General features: G+C 37.8%; 1 protein-coding gene across 14 annotated transcripts in view; it reads left to right on the top strand.

Moving 5' to 3' along the window:
* The window catches only part of PTPN13 (protein tyrosine phosphatase non-receptor type 13), a 235,368-nt gene that overhangs the window by 152,187 nt on the left and 61,003 nt on the right, over positions 1–22,178 (top strand). For 12 of the 14 annotated variants that reach the window (XR_003430610.1, XM_027095877.1, XM_027095881.1 and 9 more), the window contains 3 exons: positions 4,813–5,230; positions 5,372–5,469; positions 7,067–7,123. The exons of the other annotated variants lie outside the window; for them this stretch is intronic. Coding sequence is in view for 11 of the 12 variants with exons in the window: in XM_027095877.1 (XP_026951678.1) it covers positions 4,813–5,230; positions 5,372–5,469; positions 7,067–7,123 (573 nt within the window). In the remaining variant the exon portion in view is untranslated. The remainder of the gene's footprint in view (positions 1–4,812; positions 5,231–5,371; positions 5,470–7,066; positions 7,124–22,178) is intronic. 14 annotated transcript variants of the gene reach the window in all.

Below are 22,178 nucleotides of genomic sequence, written 5' to 3'. Positions count from 1 at the left end.
CTTTCCATGTAGGATCAGACTGGGGTGATGGCAACCTATGAATAAATGTTTCTCAGCCTTTCAGAATCAAGATGGTAGGGGCTGTATACTGATTAAAACTGAAGATTCCAGAAACCTATGTGACACTTAGTGAATCACAGTCTTTGGGCATTGGGTCCCTGGAATCTGCATTTTAACAGGCTTTCCTCAGTAGTGATTTTATGCATGCTACAATATGATAACTGTTGCCGTAATCTCATTATTCCTTTTCTTTCCCTGCTTTGCTCTGCTAAAAAAATTTGTATGCTCTTATATATTTTCAAAGTATAGTGAAATATACAGAATGAAGTAAGTCAGAAAGAGAAAAACAAATACCGTATGCTAACACATATATATGGAATCTAAAAAACAAAACAAAAAAATGGTCATGAAGAACCTAGGGGCAAGATGGGAATAAAGACGCAGACCTACTAGAGAATGGACTTGAGGATACGGGGAGGGGAAAGGGTAAGCTGGGACAAAGTGAGAGAGTGGCATGGACATATATACACTACCAAATGTAAAATAGATAGCTAGTGGGAAGCAGCCGCATAGCACAGGGAGATCAGCTTGCATAGCACAGGGAGATCAGCTCGGTGCTTTGTGACCACCTAGAGGGGTGGGAGGGAGGGAGACGCAAGAGGGAAGAGAGATGGGGATATATGTATAGGTATAACTGATTCACTTTGTTATAAAGCAGAAACTAACATACCATTGTAAAGCAATTATACTCCAATGAAGATGTTAAAAAAAAAAAAAAGAGAGAGAGAAGCCACTGCAAGGAGAAGCCTGCGCACCACAAGGAAGAGTAGCCCCCGCTCGCTGCAACTAGAGGAAGCCTGCACGCAGCAACAAAGACCCAGCGCAGTCAAAAATAAGTAAATAAAATAAATAAATTTTTTTTTAGAAGTATAGTGAAATAAACTTATGAGAGCCATTGATATGCCTACTTAGATTAATATTCTATTCAAGTCAGAATTGAAAAATTGAAGGTTACATTATTATAGATGTGGTATAGGGTGCTATAGTGAAGAGTCAGAAGACAAAACTATGAACCAACTTTCCACCCTCAACATTTCAATGATATATTGTGGTAGTTAAGAACATGAACTGTGGGGCAAGACTGCCAGTGTTCAAACCACGCTCTCTTACTTGCAAGCTCTGAAACCGTGGGCAGGCGACTCAAACTCTCTGCCTTAGTTTCCCATCTGGTAAAATGATTATCATAATGATAATACCAACATCATAAGGTTATTGTGAAGACGAAATGAATTCATACATGTAAAAGTGCCGGCACAAAATAAGTGTTGAATAAATATTCATTATCCTTCTTATCATCAACATTGTTTTACCACGACTACCACTAGTTATAGTAGTAGTAGGATAACCTTAGGAAAGGAACTGACGTTTTGAGGTCTCATTTTCTTCACCCATGAAGTGGGAATGTTCTACATATCTCAGTTTTCCCCCTAAGAACACAACTATGTATCCTTAAATTCATATGTAAAAGGACTTTACGATGGTATTATCTACATCTGTTCCCTGATTTTGTTAAGCCTCGAAAGGAATTATTTTCTGCTTGGAAGCAGCTTAGAAGTAACTACCTGCCTACTTAACTGTCTGTACTAGACAAGTGAAAATAACCGGTGTTATCTATTGGAGGTTGATGGGGTCACAAGTGTATGTTGCTTCTTTAGAGTCATAGGATATGGGTGATAGAAAGAACCTTAGAGGCCATTAAGTCCAAAATTTTACTGATGAGGAAACAGGTTCAGAGAAAAGAGTGTCTCACTTAACCTCATAGTTAGAAGTCAAAGGAGACTAGAACGTGATCTCTTAATTCCTAATCCAGTAGTCTTTCTATTTGATAAGTTTCCAAAGAACTAATTTGCATGGAATTAAGATTAATAATCATTTACTGAGCACTTGCTACATGCTAGGTGCTGTGGGTTACAAAAATAAATGAAGCCTTTCTCCTCAAAAGAGCATACAATTTAGTTGATGATATAAGGAAATACAAAACAAGTACAAGAGACTGAATAGTAGCACAGTGTGGATTGCAGACTGAGTGTGGAACTAACAAAGACTTTGAGTTCAAATTTGAAACATTAGTAATAGGATGTAGGTTCATTCTAATGTCCTTTCCCATCCTGGTGGTCCATGTTGGAATCCTTTCCAGGTGAAGGGCAGTAAGACAGTAGATAAGTGGGTGGTTTATTATTCCATCCCATGGATATGTGCAATGCTTTAAATTCTACCCAGGAATGAGCTATGAATGGATTTGAATAGCATAATCCTTGGTATGTTTACAAAACAGATATAACCTAAGCTGAACTGGTGGTCCCTATGCCTGCCAAAGTTTGGTCTACATTTTCCTTTAGGATGAAGAAAACTTTTGGATATAGAGGCATTTCCCAGTAGTTGAATCTGTTTAAGACTCAGTTTTTGCGTCTTTGAATAAAGTCTGCTCTCAAAGTAAAAGAAAATAGAATTAATGTTATCTGCTCTCATAAAAACTCTTATTTGAAGCTAAAGATTATACTGGGAATTTTAAAACAAAAGGGTTTTTTTTAATTGTTATGTTTTAACTTGGTGTCCACTTCTACTTCAGAGAAAGAATGTTGAATTTTCCTGGTGATGAGACATGGTTTTTTTTTGTTTTTTTTTTTAATTTCCCCTTTTGTAAGGACATTTACATTTATATAGGAAGTTTCCTTATTTCTTTTTTTTTTTTTTTTTTTCTGTACGCGGGCCTCTCACTGTTGTGGCCCTTCCCGTGCGGAGCACAGGCTCAGGACGAGCAGGCCCAGTGGCCATGGCTCACGGGCCCAGCCGCTCTGCGGCACGTGGGATCTTCCCGGACCGGGGCACGAACCCGTGTTCCCTGCATCGGCAGGAGGACTCCCAACCACTGCGCCACCAGGGAAGCCCGAGACATGGTTTTTTTTTTTTTTTTTAATATCTTTATTGGAGTATAATTGCTTTACAGTGTTGTGTTAGTTTCTGCTGTACAAGAAAGTGAATCAGCTATATGTATATATATATCCCCATATCCCCTCCCACTTGAGCCTCCCTCCCACCCTCCCTATCCCACCCCTCTAGGTCGTCACAAAGCGTTGAACTGATCTCCCTGTGCTATGCAGCAGCTTCCCACCAGCCATCCATTTTACATTTGGTACTGTATATATGTCAATGCTACTCTCTCACTTCTCCCAGCTTCCCCTTCCCTCCCTGTGTCCTCAAGAGACATGTTTATTTAAACTTCATTCTGATGTATGAATATGAAAGAGTTGCATTGTTTTCCTATCTGTTTACACCTAAGATGAAATATTGATTATTAGTCTTCCTAGGAATTAGAAGATAAATGAAACAGAATCTTAAGATATAAATCAGCAACATTTGACATTCTCTTTTTAAAAAACAAGTTTTCGCAGCTGTTTTACATAGTGGTCAAGCTGTATTGGTACTTTCCATGGGGAGACCAATTGGGGTGCCTTGTGATGTGGATTACTAATGCATGAACAGCCAAACCATTTGAAATTCTATGCTTCTGGTCCTTTATATACATGAAAGGAGTTTGATGCCAAATTTCTGTGATGCAGTGCTTTCGTTTATAGCCTCAAATGTTCCAGTACTGACATGACATTTGTTCTCACAAAACAGAATAGCCAATCACTTGTTATAAGGTATCTCTAAATTTGACCCCTAAAAGAATACTTTGGATATGTATTTAGGAGTGAAAGGAATTTAAGCATAAAGAGAACCCCAGCTCCTTAATCATGTTAATTAACAGGAACAAAAAAGACAAGTAATGTGAGGTTCTCTTGTGGCCCCTGGGCCTCAGTTAAATCAGGAAGAGTCTACAAGATGGGGAGGTGGTATTGGCATAGTAATGAAATGACAGAACATAGGCCATAAAAGGCTTTTGTTTCCGCTTGGGGGTTTGGGGTTTTTGTTTTTGTTTGTTTGTTTTGCGGTACGTTGCAGAGCACAGGCTCTGGACGCGCAGGCCCAGCGGCCACGGCTCACGGGCCTAGCTGTTCCGCGGCATGTGGGATCTTCCCGGACCGGGGCACGAACCCATGTCCCCTGCATCAGCAGGCGGACTCTCAACCACTGCGTCACCAGGGAAGCCCTGTTTGTTTGGTTTTTAGTAGTAGTTTTATTGAGACCTAATTCACATACCATACAATTTAACCACTTAAAGTGCACAATTCAATGATTTTTAGTATATCCACATTGTTAACAGAGTTGTGCGAACATCACCACAATCTGCCATAAGCTTTTAAAAATATAATAAGAACTTTTTCTCTGGGCAAAACTCTCCTCTGCACAGATCTTTTCAGGCATGATCTCACTATATTGGCCTATCCAGGTTTTCTCTCTCCCTCTCCCCATCCTTGGTTTGCTGGTATTTTAGCAGAGACACTACTAGCGATAAAATTTTCTCTGTCAAATGTCATTCTCCTTCCTAACTGAAAACTGTATTGGGGTCAGCAAGCCTGAATGAAACCCAAACATTATTAGATACAGGAAAATCACTAGATGAAATAAGGCAATGCTGACCAGGCCCTGGCTGTGAGAAAGCTACAAGGATGGAGAGATGGCATGAAAACCAGAATCTTACAACCTCCTTTTTAAAATCCTCGATTGCCACTCTTTGAAAGCTACCTACTTCTGATGGCAATCAAAATGATTAAAAATTGCATGCTGTTTTTTAGTTATTAAAATAGCTTTTCTCATAAAAGGTTCTATGGTGTTTTCATCGTGTAAAGCAATCCTATTTCCTTGTAGAGAAAGCTTCATTTAGGAGCCTGAATCTCCAAGCAGAGTCCGTTAGAGGATTTAATATGGGACGAGCAATCAGCACTGGTAGTCTGGCCAGCAGCACCCTGAACAAACTTGCCGTTCGACCTCTGTCAGTTCAAGCTGAGATTCTGAAGAGGCTATCCTGCTCAGAGCTGTCGCTTTACCAGCCATTGCAAAACGGTGCAAAAGAGAAGAGTGACAAAGCTTCTTGGGAGGAAAGGCCTCGAGGGATGAGTAAATCATACCACGATCTGAGTCAGGCCTCTCTCTATCCTCATCGGAAAAATGTCATTGTTAACATGGAATCCCCACCACAAACCATTGCGGAGTTGGTAGGAAAACCGTTTCACCAGATGGCGAGATCTGATACGGAATCTTTGGCAGGATTCACAAAACTTAATAAGTAAGAACATACTTAACTAACCCAAACTACATATTTGTAAATTCTGCATTTCCTACTTTTGTTTTTGTTTTGACAATTTATTATTTTCATCATACTTTTTTACACTGACACTTCCCCCCCACCTTCCTTTTCCCTCTTTAGTTCAAAGTCTGTTGCAAGTTTAAATAGAAGTCCTGAAAGGAGGAAACAGGAATCAGACTCCTCATCCTTTGAAGACCCTGGTCAAGCATATGTTATAGGTCAGCATAAACAAGCTTACCTTCTTTCTCCCTTACCTCATGCTCATAATGAAGTGAATGAGACAGTGTTAATTACCAGGAAATTATTTTTGGTTGTATGTCCTAATTACCAAAACTTTTCGTGAATATAAAATTTTGGGCTACTTAAAAAGTACCAAGTCAAATCAAAAATTGATTTAACAAGTGATTACCTCATGGCACAGACTGTTAGCTTTCTCTTGGTCACAGTTAAAGGCCATGACATTCTTACCAAGAGAACCCAGGTAGTCTGGTGCCATGGCTTTGGATAGCCTTCCTTTGGATTTTCCTTACAGTCTGTGAGAGTAGACTCCACTGATGCTATATTTTTTTTTAAGAAAAGTTTATTTAGGTTACTTTCAGAATGGAATTGTGTCTAGAAAGAGATAGTTTTATGCAATGTGCTATGGTTGTTAGGTAGAAATTCTTAGTTGATTTAAGTTTTCTCAATTTCTCCCAGCTAGCTGGGGCCTATGAACTATTTAAGTACAGACAGAAGTTGTTTGTGTTTATAAATACACACTACCTTATAAGATAAACAGAAGGATTCCTGTTGTTTTGTGCATCTTAAAAGCGAACTGCATGGGAATCAATCTCTTAGAAAAGTAGATATTTAAGCACAGAGGTCTGAATGACTACTCAGAATAGGAAACAGCTGGGCAGACAAGCAGTCAACAAGGATACCCTTTTCTATGGTTGTTTTACTAAATAACACTAATTAACTCTCCCTTGGAACTAAGTGTGATCATAACTATACAAAGTTAAAAAGTATTTTCTCACCCTGTAATTGGATTGGGGATATGTGGAGTAAATGAAGTCAAAGAGAATTACACTATAATTGATAAATATTTATGGAAGGCCACATTACTTTATTAATATAGGTTTCCACAGCTTTCAGAGATTATACTATCATCAATTTAAATTGAATTGGTTAAAAAAACTTTAAACAGATGAAAGACAAGACTCCATCTTATAGGTCACCCTATGCGTTGAAAATAGCCTAAAAAGACACTGATTTAATCTTTCAGAAAATAATTTTTGAAGTGTATTCATATATAATGGGATCTCTTATAGATTCTAAGCTATTTTCATTAGGAAGGCTTTGTTCTACATAAAAATTCATCACATATCAGATATAGAGTAGTGAATATTCCATAGAAAAACACAAGTAAAATAAAGTTCAACCATAAAAAAATTATTTTCTGCATTTGTTTTTGATTAATTATTCATTCTTATCGAATATTGAACTTTCTTTTAACATTTGAACAGATACTTTTAAAACTCATTTTAGTTTCATCATTTCATATATGACATCAAAATGTCATTGTCAGAAACAGTTCATTTGTGTTTAAATTTATTCAGCAAAACAAGTTGATATGCTTAACTTGGACATTAAAAGTAGTAAAAAAGAAAAAAAAAGCCCATTGTGGGGAGACAAGTTATTTTTCTGAGTGTAAATAAAAGAAATTGTTGCTGTCTTAATGTTTTGTTGATTTTTATGAATTTATCAGAAGAAATTACTTCTGTATATAGTATCTGACCATTTTTAAACTGTCTAATAATTTAATTTATACCACAGGAATGACTTTGCATAGTTCTGGAAATTCTTCATCCCAAGTACCCTTAAAAGAAAATGGTAGGTTTACAAAATGTTTTTCCCCTCATTTCCATCATAATTTTTCTCTTGTACCTTGTAAGATAGTCATGGGCCTACTAATAAAGAGCTTTCAATTCCATGTCAAGGATTTTAGGCCTTACATTGGAGTCAGAAGAGAGTTGTGGTTTTCAGCATCTCAGTGATGTGATGGGACCTGTAATTTAGACTAATGTTGATGAACTAGAGAAATGACAAATTCGAGATAAGGACACTAATTGGGGAGCTAAGGTAGCTTAGGTGGGAGATAATTTTGATTGAAAAGCGTTTTAACTGAGGTATGCTTCAACTGAATCTTGAAATAAAAGGAGTATTTATTCAGGTAGAATGGTGTGGATAAGTATTCCAGACCAAGGGCATAGTGTGATCAAAGACATGCAGACATGTGAGAAGATAACAGATTCAGAGAGATGTAAGAATCTCAGTATGGAGTTATGCTGGGGCCAGAGTGAAGGTCAAAAACTAAATGGCGACCAGCTTTGAGTCTTATCATAAATCTTTTGGGAAGAATTTGAAGACTTTAGATGTTGAGATTAATAGTTTAGAAAGAATCTAAGAAGAAACAAAATTGTAGGAAAAAAACTTTGTGCAATGACTTGAAGGTCAGTGGGTTCACAATTTTTATAATTTAGGTTACAAAATACTTTCATGTACATTATTTGATTTTTCTAACAACCTTCATGGGTATAAAGAATATTATTATCACTATGTATATACATCTTTCCTCCAAAAATGTTTAAGTTTTACCCTCAAATTCTTAAAGTTGAAATAATCAGAAGCCTGATGAGAAGAAAGCAAATATGCTGATCACAAGTATTAATATAGTTAAACTTTGATGAAGCTTTAAGTTTAGCTCTCATTTTCCTGAGAGCCAAGGCAAAAATGAAGGCATGCGAATTAGTTGAACCATATGAAACTGTTGTTTTTGTAGGTCAAAGCTGTCAGACATCAGTAAGCTATTTTGTATAATTCTCATTCTCTGATAGAAATACACATACCAGTTCTTCAAGAGAGGAACATTTTTCTTGGAAGCAAAATTGTGTCCAAAAGTAAATCTTTTTACTTTTATAATATCTTAAATACTCATAACAAATGAAAGATTTTTTCATCTCCTATTTTTTAATGTATTAATCCTTAAAAAATCTGAGGGCATACCATTGAAGAAAAAGTCAGTTTATACTTAGACCTAAGGTACTAAGACCTTGTCATATAGCTTTTTGATGACCAAATGTCTTACATGGACTGAAGTTAGAATACCTCTGTACCTAAAATAGGTCAGTTATTAACATGTCCATGGCGGTTGTACTTATTGACTGACAGTTATTTAGTGCTTACTATGTGCCAAACACTGTTCTAAGCACGTTGTGTTTCTCTCTCAATCCCCACAACAATCCTATGAGCCAGAACTAATGCTACTTCCTTTTCACAGATGAGAAGCCAAAACACAGAAAGGTAGAGTTGCATAGTAGGTCATGGAGCTGGCAAAAGCTGGGGCCATGATTTGAATGCAGGATGTCTGTTTCCAGAGCCTATGCTCTAATCCACTCTTTAGACTGTCTCCTAGTATAATAATGCCTAATTATTTTTAGGTATTATTTCTCCCAGATAAACTTTGAAATAAGCTGGATAATAATCTATTCAAGGATGAGAGCCTGAAATGTGTTTTTACCTAGGTTCTAACGGAAAAGAATATGAATTTACATTGGGTACCAAATGAACATCATGTGCAGGGTAGGATCTGTGTTTAAACCTCCAGGCACTCATCTTCCCACCTGCCCACTACAGAGGGGCCAACCCACCTTCCCATGGAGGTGTTTGGCTTATAGACAAGTTTATATTTTCTTCAAAATTCTCCTTCAGTCTGTCCAAGTAGCCCTGAATTAGTGCTCTGTTAAGAATTGAGTTTTGACATAATAGAGCATGGCAAACATGTTTTTCCAAATAAGGTAACTGAAGATTAAAAAGTTAAATTACTTGCCTGTTGGTCAAATATAGGACTTTTTATTCTCATTTCAGTGTTTTTCGTTGCTGAACAAGATTATTAAGAGAAAATTAGAAATGAGCATTAGTTAATACTGAATTATTTATCACTTAATACAAAGGCCAATGAATAAAATTCAGTCTTAACCTTTTACAACTTTCAGAGACCCATAAAGAGTGTGAAACTTAGAAGATAAAAGAAGAAAGGCAGGAGTCTTCCAATCTCATGAAACAAATATGGAAAGGGTTCCAATCCTTTGATTAATTGTGATTTCCAAAAAGAAATAAAGGTTGCTTAACCTTTCAAAAAATGGCACATGTTATAACAGTTCTTTTTTTTAATTATAGTTGATTTACAATATTATATTAACTTCCAGTGTTCAACGTAGTGATTCAGTATTTTATACTCCATTAAAAGTTACAGTGGCTATAATTCCCTGTGCTGTATAGTATATCCTTGTTGCTTATCTATTTTATACATGGTAGTTTATATCTTATTCCCATACCCCTATCTTGACCCTCCCCACTTCCGTCTCCCCACTGGTGACTAGTAGTTTGTTTTCTATATCTATGAGTCTGTTTTTGTTTTGCTATAGACATTTATTTGTTTTTTTGTGTTTTTTTTGCGATACGCGGGCCTCTCACTGTTGTGGCCCCTCCCGTTGCGGAGCACAGGCTCCGGACGCGCAGGCTCAGCAGCCATGGCTCACAGGCCCAGCCACTCTGTGGCATGTGGGATCTTCCCGGACCGGGGCATGAACCCGTGTCCCCTGCATCGGCAGGCGGACTCTCAACCACTGCGCCACCAGGGAAGCCCTATTTGTTTTATTTTTTAGATTCCACGTATAACTGACATCATACGGTATTTGTATTTTCTGTCAGACTTATTTCGCTAAGCACAATATTCTCTAGGCCCATCCAAGTTGCTGCTAATGGCAGAATTTCATTCTTTTTTTATGGCTGACCAGTACTGCACTGTATATAGATATATATACCACATCTTCTTTATCCATTCATCTGTTGATGGACAGTTGGGTTGCTTCTGTAACTTAGATACTTGTAAATAGTGTTGCTATGAACCTTGGGGTGCATGTATATTTTTGAATTAGTGGTTTTGTTTTTTCTGGATATATACCCAGTAGTGGAATTGCTGGGTCATATGGTAGTTCTGTTTTTAGTTTTTTGAGAAACATCCATACTGTTTTCCATAGTGGCTGCACCATTTTACACTCCCACCAACAGTGTACAAGGATTCCCTTTTTGCCACACTCTCAACAACATTTATTATTTGTAGACTTTTTGATTGTAGGTAGCCATTCTGAGAGATGTGAGGTGATAGTTCATTGTGGTTTTAATTTGCATTTCTGATGATTACTGATTTCAAGCATATTTTCATGTGCCTGTTGACCATTTGTATGTCTTCTTTGGAAAAATGTCTATTTAGATCTTCTGCCTGTGTTTTTTATTTGGTTGGTTTTTTTAATTTTGAATTGTATGTGTTATTTATTTATTTTGACTATTACCCCTTGTTGGTCATATCATTTGCAAATATTTTCTCCCATTCAGTAGGTTGTCTTTTCATTTTGTCAGTGGTTTCCCTTGCTTTGCAAACGTTTTTAAGTTTAGTTAGGTCCTATTTGTTTATTTTGGCTTTTATTTCTTTTGCCTTAGGAGACAGACCCAAAAAAATATTGCTACAATTTATGTCAAAGTATGTTCTGCCTATGTTCTCATCTAGGAGTTTTATGGTTTCCAGGTCTTATATTTAGGTATTTGATCCATCTGTGGTTTATTTTTGTATATGGTATGAGGAAATGTTCTAATCTCATTCTTTTACATGTAGCATTCCAGTTTTTTCAGCAACACTTATTGAAGAGACTTGTCATTTCTCAATTGTATATTCTTGCCTCTTTTGCCATAGAGTAATTAATCATAGGTGCATGGGTTTATTTCTGGGTTCTCTATTCTGTTCCATTGATCTATGTGTCTGCTTTTGTGCCAGTATCATGGTATTTTGATTACTATAGCTTTGTAGTATAATCTGAAGTCTGAGAAGATGATGTCTCCAGCTTTGTTATTTTTTTCTCAAAATTGCTTTGGCAATTCAGGGTCTTTTGTGGTTCCATATAAATTCTAGGATTATTTCTTCTAGTTCTGTGAAAAATGTCATGGGTATTTTGCTACGGATTTCATTAAATCTGTAAAGTGCTTTGGGTAGTATGGCCAGTTTAACAATATTAATTCTTCCAGTCCAAGAGCACGGGATATCTTCCCATTTCTTTGTATCATCTTCAGTTTCCTTTATCAGTGTTTCATAGTTTTCAGAGTGTAGGTCATTCACCTCCTTGGTTAAGTTTGTTCCTAGTTTATTCTTTTTGATGTGATTTTAAACAGAATTTTTTGTTTGTTTGGTTTTGGGTTTTTTTTTATTTTAACTTTCTCTTTCTGATAGTTCATTATTAGAGTATAGAAAAGCAACCGATTTCTGTATATTAATCTTCTGTCCTACAACTTTACTGAATTCATTTATTAGTTTTTTGGTGGAAACGTTAGGATTTTCTATTTAAAGTATCATGCCATCTGCAAATAGTGACAGTTTTACTTCTTCCCTTCCAATATATAGATGCCTTTTATTTCTTTTTTCTCTGATTGTTGTGGCTAGGACTTCATTGCTATGTTCAATAGAAGCGGCAAGAGTGGTCATCCTTGTCTTGTTCCTGAATTTACAGGAAAGGCTTTCAGCTTTCCACTGTTGAGTATGATGTTAGCTGTGAGTTTGTCATAACTGACTTTTATTATGTTGAGATATGTTCCCTCTATACCAAATTTGATGAGAGTTTTTATCATGAAAGGAAGTCGAATTTTGTCAAATGCTTTTTCTGTGTCTATTGAGATGATCATGTGAATTTTATCCTTCCTTCTGCTAATGTGATATGTCACATTGATTGATTCGTGAAAGGTGAACAATCCCTGTGTCCCTGGAATAAATCCAACTTGATCATGATGCACAGTCCTTTTTATATATTCTTGCATTTGGTTTGCTAATATTTTGTTGAGAATTTTTACATCTGTATTAGATACAAATGGTATAATGGATGGTGGCCTCATAGAATGAATTTGGGAGTGTTCTGTCCTCTTCAACTTTGGGGAATAGTATAGGTATAAGTTCTTCTTTATACGTTTGGTAGAATTTCCCTGTGAACTGTCCAGTCCTGAACTTTTGTTTGCTGGGAGGTATTTTGTTGTTGTTTTAATTATAAATTCAGTTTTACTACTACTGATCAATGCGTTCAATTTATCCACTTCTTCTTGACTCAGTCTTGGCAGGCTGTATGTTTCTAGAAGTTTGTCCATTTCTTCTAGGTGGTCCAGTTTGTTGGCATGTAACTATAATATTCTCTTATTATTTTTTCTATCTCTGTGGTATTGGTTGTAATTTCTCCTCTTTCATTTCTTATTTTATTTATTGGTTCTTCTCTCTTTTCTTCTTGGTTAGCCTGGCTAAAGTTTTTTTGTTTTTTTTCTGTATCATCTTTATTGGAGTACAATTGCTTTACAATGTTGTGTTACTTTCTGCTGTATAACAAATTGAACTAGCTGTATGTATACATATATCCCCACATCACCTCCCTCTTGTGTCTCCCTCCCACCCTCCCTATCTCACCCCTCTAGGTGGTCACAAAACACCAAGCTGATCTCCCTGTGCTATGCAGCTGCTTCCCACTAGCTATCTGTTTTACATTTAGTAGTGTATGTATGTGCATGCTACTCTCACACTTCATCCCAGCTTACCCTTCCCCCTCCCCGTGTTCTCAAGTGCATTCTCTACGTCTGTGTCTTTATTCCTGTCCTGCCCCTAGGTTCATCAGAACCTTTTTTTTTTTTAAGATTCCATATGTATGTGTTGTTTTTCTCTTTCTGATTTATTTCACTCTGTATGACAGACTCTAGGCCCATCCACCTCACTACAATTAGTTCAAATTTGTTTCATTTATGGCTGAGTAATATTCCATTGTATATATATGTCACATCTTCTTTATCCATTCATCTGTCAATGGACACTTCGGTTGCTTCAATGTCCCGGCTATTGTAAATAGTGCTGCAATGAACATTGTGGTACATGGCTCTTTTTTTTTTCTTTCTTTCTTTTCTTTTTCTTCTTTTTATTGGCTGCGTTGGGTCGTCGTTGCTGCACACAGGTTTTCTCTAGTTGCGGAGAGCAGGGGCTACTCTTTGTTGCGGTGCACGGGCTTCTCATTGCAATGGCTTGTCTTTGTTGTAGAGCACGGGCTCTAGGCACACAGGCTTCAGTAGTTGCGGTGCATGGGCTCAGTAGTTGTGGGTCACAGGCTTTAGAGCGCACGCTCAGTAGTTGTGCGCACGGGCTTAGTTGCTTCATGGCATGTGGGATCTTCCTGGACCAGGCCTCAAACCTGTATCCCCTGCATTGGCAGGCAGATTCTTAACCACTGTGTCGCCAGAGAAGTCCCAACATGACTATTGTTGAATTATGGTTTTCTCAGGGTATATGCCCATTAGTGGGATAGCTGGGTCATATAGTAGTTCTATTTTTGGTTTTTTAAGGAAACTCCATACTGTTCTCCATAGTCACTCTATCAATTTATATTCCTACCAACAGTGCAAGAGTGTTCCCTTTTCTCCACACCCTCTCCAGCATTCATTGTTTGTAGATTTTTTGATAATGGCCATTCTGACTGCTGTGAGGTGATACGTCATTGTAGTTTTGATTTGCATTTCTCTAATGATTAGTAATGTTGAGCATTCTTTCATGTGTTTGTTGGCAATCAACAAACACATCTCCATCTGTTTGTTTGTATATCTGCTTTGGAGAAATGTCTGTTTAGGTCTTCTGCCCAGTTTTGGATTGGGATGTTTGTTTTTTGATATTGAGCTGCATGAGCTGCTTGTATATTTTGGAGATTAATCCTTTGTCAGTTGCTTTGTTTGCAAATATTTTCTCCCATTCTGATGGTTGTCTCTTTGTCTTATTTATGGTCTCCTTTGCTGTGCAAAAGCTTTGAAGTTTCATTAGGTCCCATTTGTTTATTTTTGTTTTTATTTCCCTTACTCTAGGAGGTGGGTCAAAAAGGATCTTGCTGTGATTTATGTCATAGAGTGTTCTGCCTATTTTTACCTCTTGAGAGTTTTATAGTGTCAGGCCTTACATTTAGGTCTTTAATCCATTTTGAGTTTATTTTTGTATATGGTGTTAGGGAGTGTTCTAATTTCATTCCTTTACATGTAGCTGTCCAGTGTTCCCATCACCACTTATTGAAGAGGTTGTCTTTTTTCCACTGTATATTCTTGCCTCCTTTATCAAAGATAAGGTGACCGTATGTGCGTGCGTTTATCTCTGGGCTTTCTATCCTGTTCCATTGATCTATATTTCTCTTTTTGTTGCAGAACTGTACTGTCTTGACTACTGTAGCTTTGTACTATAGTCTGAAGTCAGGGGAGCCTGATTCCTCCAGCTCCGTTTTTCTTTCTGAAGGTTGCTTTGGCTATTTGGGGTCTTTTGTGTTTCCATATAAATTGAAATTTTTTCTTCTGGTTCTCTGAAAAATGTCATTGCTAGTTTGATAGGGATCACATTGACTGTAGATTGCTTTGGGTAGTATAGTCATTTTCACAATATTGAGTCTTCCAATCCAAGAACTTGGTATATCTCTCCATCTGTTTGTATCATCTTTAATTTCTTTCATCAGTGTCATAGTTTTCTGCGTACAGGTCTTTTGTCTCCTTAGGTTAGTTTATTCCTAGGTATTTTATCCTTTTTGTTGCAGTGGTAAATGGGAGTGTTTCCTTAATTTCGCTTTCAGATTTTTCATCATTAGTGTATAGGAATGCAAGAGATTTCTGTGCATTAATTTTGTATCCCGCTACTTTACCAAATTCATTGATTAGCTCTAGTGGTTTTCTGGTAGCATCCTTAGGGTTCTCTATGTATAATATCATGTCATCTGCAAACAGTGACAGTTTTACTTCTTCTTTTCCAATTTGTATTCCTTTTATTTCCTTTTCTTCTCTGATTGCTGTGGCTAAAAGTTCCAAAACTATGTTGAATAATAGCGGTGAGAGTGAGCAACCTTGTCTTGTTCCTGATCTTAGAGAAAATGGTTTCAATTTTTCACCATTGGGAACGATGTTGGTGGTGGGTTTTTCATATATGGCCTTTATTATGTTGAGGAAATTTCCCTCTATGCCTACTTTCTGGAGAGTTTTTATCAGAAATGGGTGTTGAATTTTGTCAGAAGCTTTTTCTGCATCTATTGAGATGATCATATGATTTTTATTCTTCGGTTTGTTAATATGGTTTATCACATTGATTGATTTGTGTATATTGAAGAATCCTTGCATTCCTGGGATAAACCCCACTTGATCATGGTGTGTGATCCTTTTAATGAGCTGTTGGATTCTGTTTGCTAGTATTTTGTTGAGGATTTTTGCATCTATGTTCATCAGTGATACTGGCCTGTAGTTTTCTTTTTTTGTGACATCTTTGGTTTTGGTATCAGGGTGATGGTGGCCTTGTAGAATGAGTTTGGGAGTGTTCCTCTGCTACATTTTGGAAGAGTTTGAGAAGGATAGGTGTTAGCTCTTCTCTAAATGTTTGATAGAATTCGCCTGTGAAGCCATCTGGTCTTGGGCTTTTGTTTGTTGGAAGATTTTTAATCACAGTTTCAATTTCAGTGCTTGTGATTGGTCTGTTTATATTTTCTATTTATTCATGGTTCAGTCTCGGAAGGTTGTGCTTTTCTAAGAATTTGTCCATTTCTTCCATGTTGTCCATTTTATTGGCCTATAGTTGCTTGTAGGAATGTCTCATGATCATTTGTATTTCTGCAGTGTCAGTTGTTACTTCTCCTTTTTCATTTCTAATTCTTTCGATTTGAGTCTTCTCCCTTTTTTCGTGATGAGTCTGGCTAACGGTTTATCAGTTTTATCTTCTCAAAGAACCAGCTTTTAATTTTATTGTTCTTTGCTACTATTTCCTTCATTTCTTTTTCATTTATTTCTGATATGATTTTTATGATTCCTTCTGCTAACTTTGGGTTTTTCTGTTCTTTTTTCTCTAATTGCTTTAGGTGTAAGGTTAGGTTGTTTATTTGAGATGTTTCTTGTTTCTTGAGATAGTCTTGTATTTGCTGTAGACTTCCCTCTTAGCTTTTGCTGCATCCTATAGGGTTTGGGTCATCGTATTTTCATTGTCATTTGTTTCTAGGTATTTTTTGATTTCCTCTTTGATTTCCTCAGTGATCTCTTCGTTATTGAGTAGTGTATTGTTTAGCCTCCCTGTGTTTGTATTTTTTACACTTTTTTTCCTGTAATTGATACCTAGTCTCATAGCATTGTGGTTGGAAAAGATACATGATGCAATTTCAATTTTCTTAAATTTACCAAGGCTTAATTTGTGACCCAAGATATGGTCTATCCTGGAGAATGTTCCATGAGCACTTGAGAAAAAAGTGTATTGTGTTGTTTTTGGATGGAATGTCCTATAAATATCAATTAATTCCATCTTGTTTAATGTGTCATTTAAAGCTTGGGTTTCCTTTTTTATTTTCATTTTGGATGATCTGTCCATTGGTGAAAGTGGGGTATAAAAGTCCCCTACTCTTATTGTATTACTGTCAATTTCCCCTCTTATGGCTGTTAATATTTGCCTTATGTTTTGAGGTGCTCCTATGTTGGGTGCATAAATATTTACAATTGTTATATCTTCTTCTTGGATTGATTCCTTAATCATTATGTAGTGTCCTTCTTTGTCTCTTGTAATAGTCTTTATTTTAAAGTATGTTTTGTCTGATACGAGGATTGCTACTCCAGCTTTCTTTTGATTTCCATTTGCATGGAAAATCTTTTTCTATCCCCTCACTTTCAATCTGTATTGTCCCTCAGTCTGAAGTGCGTCTCTTGTAGACAGCATATATACAGGTCTTTTTTTTGTATCCATTCAGTGAGCCTGTGTCTTTTGGTTGGAGCATTTAATCCATTTACATTTAAGGTAATTATCAATATGTATGTTCCTATTACCATTTTCTTAATTGTTTTGGGTTTGTTTTTGTAGCTCCTTTTCTTTTTTGTTTCCTGCCTAGAGAAGTTCCTTTAGCATTTGTTGTAAAGCTGGTTTAGTGGTGCTGAATTCTCTTAGTTTTTGCTTGTCTGTAAAGGGTTTAATTTCTCTGTTGAATCTGAATGAGGTCCTTGCTGAGTAGAGTAATCTTGGTTGTAGGTTTTTCCCGTTCATCACTTTAAGTATGTCCTGCCACTCCCTTCTGGCTTTCAGTTTCTGGTGAAAGATCAACTGTTAACCTTATGAGGATTCCCTTGTGTGTTATTTGTTGCTTTTCCCTTGCTGCTTTTAATATTTTTTCTTTGTATTTAATTTTTGATACTTTGATTAATATGTATCTTGGCGTGTTTCTCCTTGGATTTATCTTGAATGGGACTCTCTGTGCTTCCTGGACTTGATTGACTATGTCCTTTCCCATGTTAGGGAAGTTTTCAACTATAATTCCTTCAAATATTTTCTCACACCCTTTCTTTTTCTCTTCTTCTCTAGGACCCCTATAATTCGAATGTTGATGTGTTTAATGTTGTCCCAGAGGTCTCTGAGACTGTCCTTAATTGTTTTCATTCTTTTTTCTTTATTCTGCTCTGCGGTAGTTATTTCCACTATTTTATCTTCTAGGTCACTTATCTGTTCTTCTGCCTCAGTTATTCTGCTATTGATTCCTTCTAGAGAATTTTTCATTTCATTTATTGTATTGTTCATCATTGTTTGTTTGCTCTTTAGTTCTTCTAGGTCCTTTTTAAACATTTCTTGTAATTTCTCTATTCTATTTCCAAGATTTTGGATCCTCTTTACTGTCATTACTCTGAATTGTTTTTCAGGTAGACTGCCCATTTCCTCTTCATTTGTTTGGTCTGGTGGGTTTTTACCTTGCTCTTTCATCTGCTGCATATTTCTCTGTCTTCTCATTTTGTTTAACTTGCTGTGTTTGGGGTCTCCTTTTCACAGGCTGCACGTTCATAGTTCCCTTTTTTTTGGTGTCTGCCCCCAGTGGGTGAGGTGGGTTCAGTGGCTTGTGTAGGCTTCCTTGTGGAGGGTAGTGGTGTCTGTGTTCTGGTGGGTGGGGCTGGATCTTGTCTTTCTGGTGGGCAGGGCTACGTCCGGTGGTGTGTTTGGGGTGTCTGTGAACCTAGTATGGTTTTAGGCAGCCTCTCTGCTAATGGGTGGGGTTGTGTTCCCGTCTTGCTAGTTGATTGGCATGGGGCGTCCAGCACTGGAGCTTGCTAGCCATTGAGTGGAGCTGTGTCTTACTGTTGCGACGGAGATCTCTGGGAGAGCTCTCGCCAATTGATATCATGTGGGGCTGGGAGGTCTTTGGTGGTCGAGTGTCCTGAGGTCAGATCTCCCACCTCAGAGGCTCAGGCCTGAACCAGGCCAGAGCACCAAGACCCAGTCAGCCACACAGCTCAGAAGAAAAGGGAGAATAAAAGAAAGAAAAAAATAATAATAATAAATTTTTAAAAATTTTTTAAATAGAAAATAATAATGTTAAAAAAAGAAGAGAGCAACCAAACCAATAAACAAATCCACCAATGATAACAAGCGCTAAAAACTATTGTAAGATAAACCTAAAAATCAGAAACAAATCAGTTGCAGACAGCAAACCCCAAGTCTACAGTTGCTCCCAAAGTCCACTGTCTCAATTTTGGGATAATTCATTGTTTATGCAGGTATTCCACAGATGCAGGGTACATCAAGTTGATTGTGAGGATTTAATCCGCTGCTGCTGAGGCTGCACGGAGAAATTTCCCTTTCTCTTCTTTGTTCGCACAGCTCCTGGGGTTCACCTTTGGTTTTGGGCCTACCTCTGCATGTAGGTTGCCCTCAGGCATCTCTTCCCACCCAGACAGGACAGGGTTAAAGCAGCGGCTGATTAGGGAGCTTTGGCCCAGGGGAGGGAAGGGTATGGTAGTTATAATTGGAATGCTGGCCAAGCCTGTAGCAGCAGAAGCCAACATGACATTGCAGCAGCCTGAGGTGCACTGTGTGTTCTCCCAGCCAGCTTGTCCCTGGATCACAGGACCCTGGCCGTGGCATGTTGCACACGCTCCCAGGGCTGTGTGGATAGTGACCTGTGCTTGCACACAGGATTCTTGGTGGCTGCAGCAGCAGCGTTAGTGTTTCATGCCTGTCTCTGGGATCTGAGCTGATAGCCATGGCCCATGCCCATCTCTGGAGCTTGTTTAGGTGGTGCTCTGCCTTCTGTGGGCAGACAGGGAAGGAATCCCCTCCAGTCACGCACCCTGAAACAATGGTCTCTTGCCTCTTTGGCAGCTCCAGCCTTTTTCCCAGACTCCTTTCCAGCTAGCTGTGGCACACTAGCCCCCTTCAGGCTGTGTTCACACAGCCAACCCCAGTCCTCTCCCTGGGATCTGACCTCTGACGCCTGAGTCTCAGCTCCCAGCCGCCACCTGCTCTGGCGGGTGAGCAGACAAGCCTCTCAGGCTGGTGAGTGCTGGTTGGCACCGATCTTCTGTGTGGGAATCTCTCCGGTTTGCCCTCTGCACCCCTGTTGCTGTGCTCTCCTCTGTGGCTCCGAAGCTTCCCACCCCCATCTCCACCAGTGAAGGGGCTTCCTAGTGTGTGGAAACTTTTCCTCCTTCACAGCTCCCTCCCAGGGTGCAGGTCCCATCCCTATTCTTTTGTCTCTGTTTTTTCTTTTTTCTTTTGCCCTACCCAGGTATGTGGGGAGTTTCTTGCCTTTTGGGCAGTCTCAGGTCTTCTGCCAGCATTCAGTGGGCGTTCTGTAGGAGTTGTTTCACATGTTGATGTATTTTTGATGTATTTGTGGGGAGGAAGGTGATCTCCACGTCTTACTCCACTCCACCACCATCTTGAAGGTCCTGATGTCGGCTAAAGGTTTATCAGTTTTATCTTTCAGAAAACTAGCTCTCGGTTTCATTGATCTTTTCTATTGTTTTTTTGGTCTCTATTTTTTTTTAATTTCCTCTCTGATCTTTGTTATTTCCTTCCTTCAGCTGACTTTGGGTTAGGTTGCTTATTTGATATTTTTCTTGTTCTTGAGGAAGGCCTGTATGACTATAAACTTCCTTCTTAGAACTGCTTTTGCTACATCTCATAATTTTGGAGAATTGTGTTTCCGTTTTCATTTGTCTTAAAGTATTTTCTGATTTCCTCTTTGATTTCTTCATTGACCCATTGGTTTTTTCAGTAGCATGTTGTTTAGTCTCCACATGTTTATTCTTTTCCCATTTTTCTTTCTGTAATTGATTTCTGGTTTCATACCATTTTGGTAGGTCTAAATGCTTGACATAATTTCTGTCATCTTAAATTTGTTGGCACTTGTTTTGTTGAGACTTTATCCTGGAGAATGTTCCATGTGTACTTGAAAAGCATATGTATTTTGCTGTTTTGGGATGGAATTTCCTGTAGATATCTGTTAAATCCAACTGGCCTGTTGTATCATGTAAGACTACAGTTGGCTTATTGATTTCCTGTCTGGATGATCTGTCCATTGATGTCAGTGGGGTATTAAAGTCCTCCAACCATCCAAGGGGGCTCATGTCCACTTTGCAGGACCCCAGGACTAGAGCGCCCAGTCTGCGCCTCTCACCACTTACTCCCCAAAGCTGGTCTCTGCCCATGTATTTTCCCTTTACCTCTGAGTCCTCTTCCAGGGGCACAGGTCCTGACCTGATCATTTTTGCTTCCTTCCTACCTGACTACATGTGAGTCTTTCTTACAGCCTTGGTTGTACAGGAGTCTTTCTGCCAGTTTCTAGTGAGAATTGTTCCACACGTAGACTTAGTTTGATGTATTCATTGGGGTGGGGGTGAGTTCCATGTCTTCTTATTCCACCATCGTGATCAACCCCTCTAATATTCCTTATTAAGAGAGTCAAAAAGTAAAAACATTTTAAAAATGTGTAGAACTTATGCAAGGCTTGTGTAAAATTGGTTTGCAGTTTTTCTTGTTTTATTATAATTCAGGATTACTGTACAATTGAAAAGTAACTTTTAGCTGAATTTGTCACCTTCCTTCCTGTTCAAACCACAAAATGGGGTCAAACACCAAACTCTTAACAAAAACAAAATGCAAAAAGCAAAAAAACTCATGTGAAAAAGCTTATTCTGGTGCAAAGTAACTTGTAAGGACAGTTAAGTAAACTTTTTCCCCAGTATTAGAACTGATTATTGTCTTTATGAACATTCTTAATTCCTAGTAATAAAATGTTGTACAGATTAGTTTTTAGTCAGATGTCAAGGACCAATGTAACTTTAAATGCTAGGGGTTTTTTTTTCACCTAAAGTTTAATTAGAATACATCCAAAGTTGAAAATTATAATAAAAAATAAAAGTCCAAAGTGCTCACAAAGGATTCAACAGATATGAGAATTAACCAGAAACAAAAGATAGAGTCAAATAAATTGAGAACTGAAAGGAACTAAAAAGTTTATCTAAACGAAACCTTTCCATTCTATGAATGAGTTAAATAGGTCCCAGAAATGTTATATGGCTCACATTCACTCAGCTAATTCATGCTAGCACAGAAATAAAACACCAAAATTTCCATTATGATCCTTCTTACCTACCACCGGAACAGTTAGTGTATTAAGTAATATAACAATGGAAAATACCTCTCTTTGTTTTTATACCAATGTGGTGTTACTGACCCATCATCCCCGAGTTTGAATTGGATCTTTTTCCCTAGAGTGAGTGATGAATTTATCCAGAGCCTCCTCTACTTATACAGTCCAGTTCCTCTTAGAATCAGTGGCATGGAGCTGCCTGATAGTTGACAAGGGTCTAGATCTATAGCCAAGAAAATGAATTTTTCTTGCAAAAAGATTGTTGACACACTTAAATTGATTATATGACTTTGCCCTTATCAGAAACATGCTTTTACTGGGAAATTCAAATAGTTTACTCGTAGATGTATCTATCATTAGTATCCACAGTTATTCTAGTTGGGGACTGAATATATCCACATGAACCTTGTGAG

This window comes from Aethalodelphis obliquidens, unplaced genomic scaffold, assembly GCF_003676395.1.
Source record: "Aethalodelphis obliquidens isolate GAN/ISIS:26980383/991018 unplaced genomic scaffold, ASM367639v1 scaffold95, whole genome shotgun sequence".
Taxonomy (NCBI): Eukaryota; Metazoa; Chordata; class Mammalia; order Artiodactyla; family Delphinidae; genus Aethalodelphis; species Aethalodelphis obliquidens.
The sequence above is the reverse complement of the archived record's forward strand: the minus strand, read 5'-3'. Positions and strand labels throughout refer to the sequence as shown.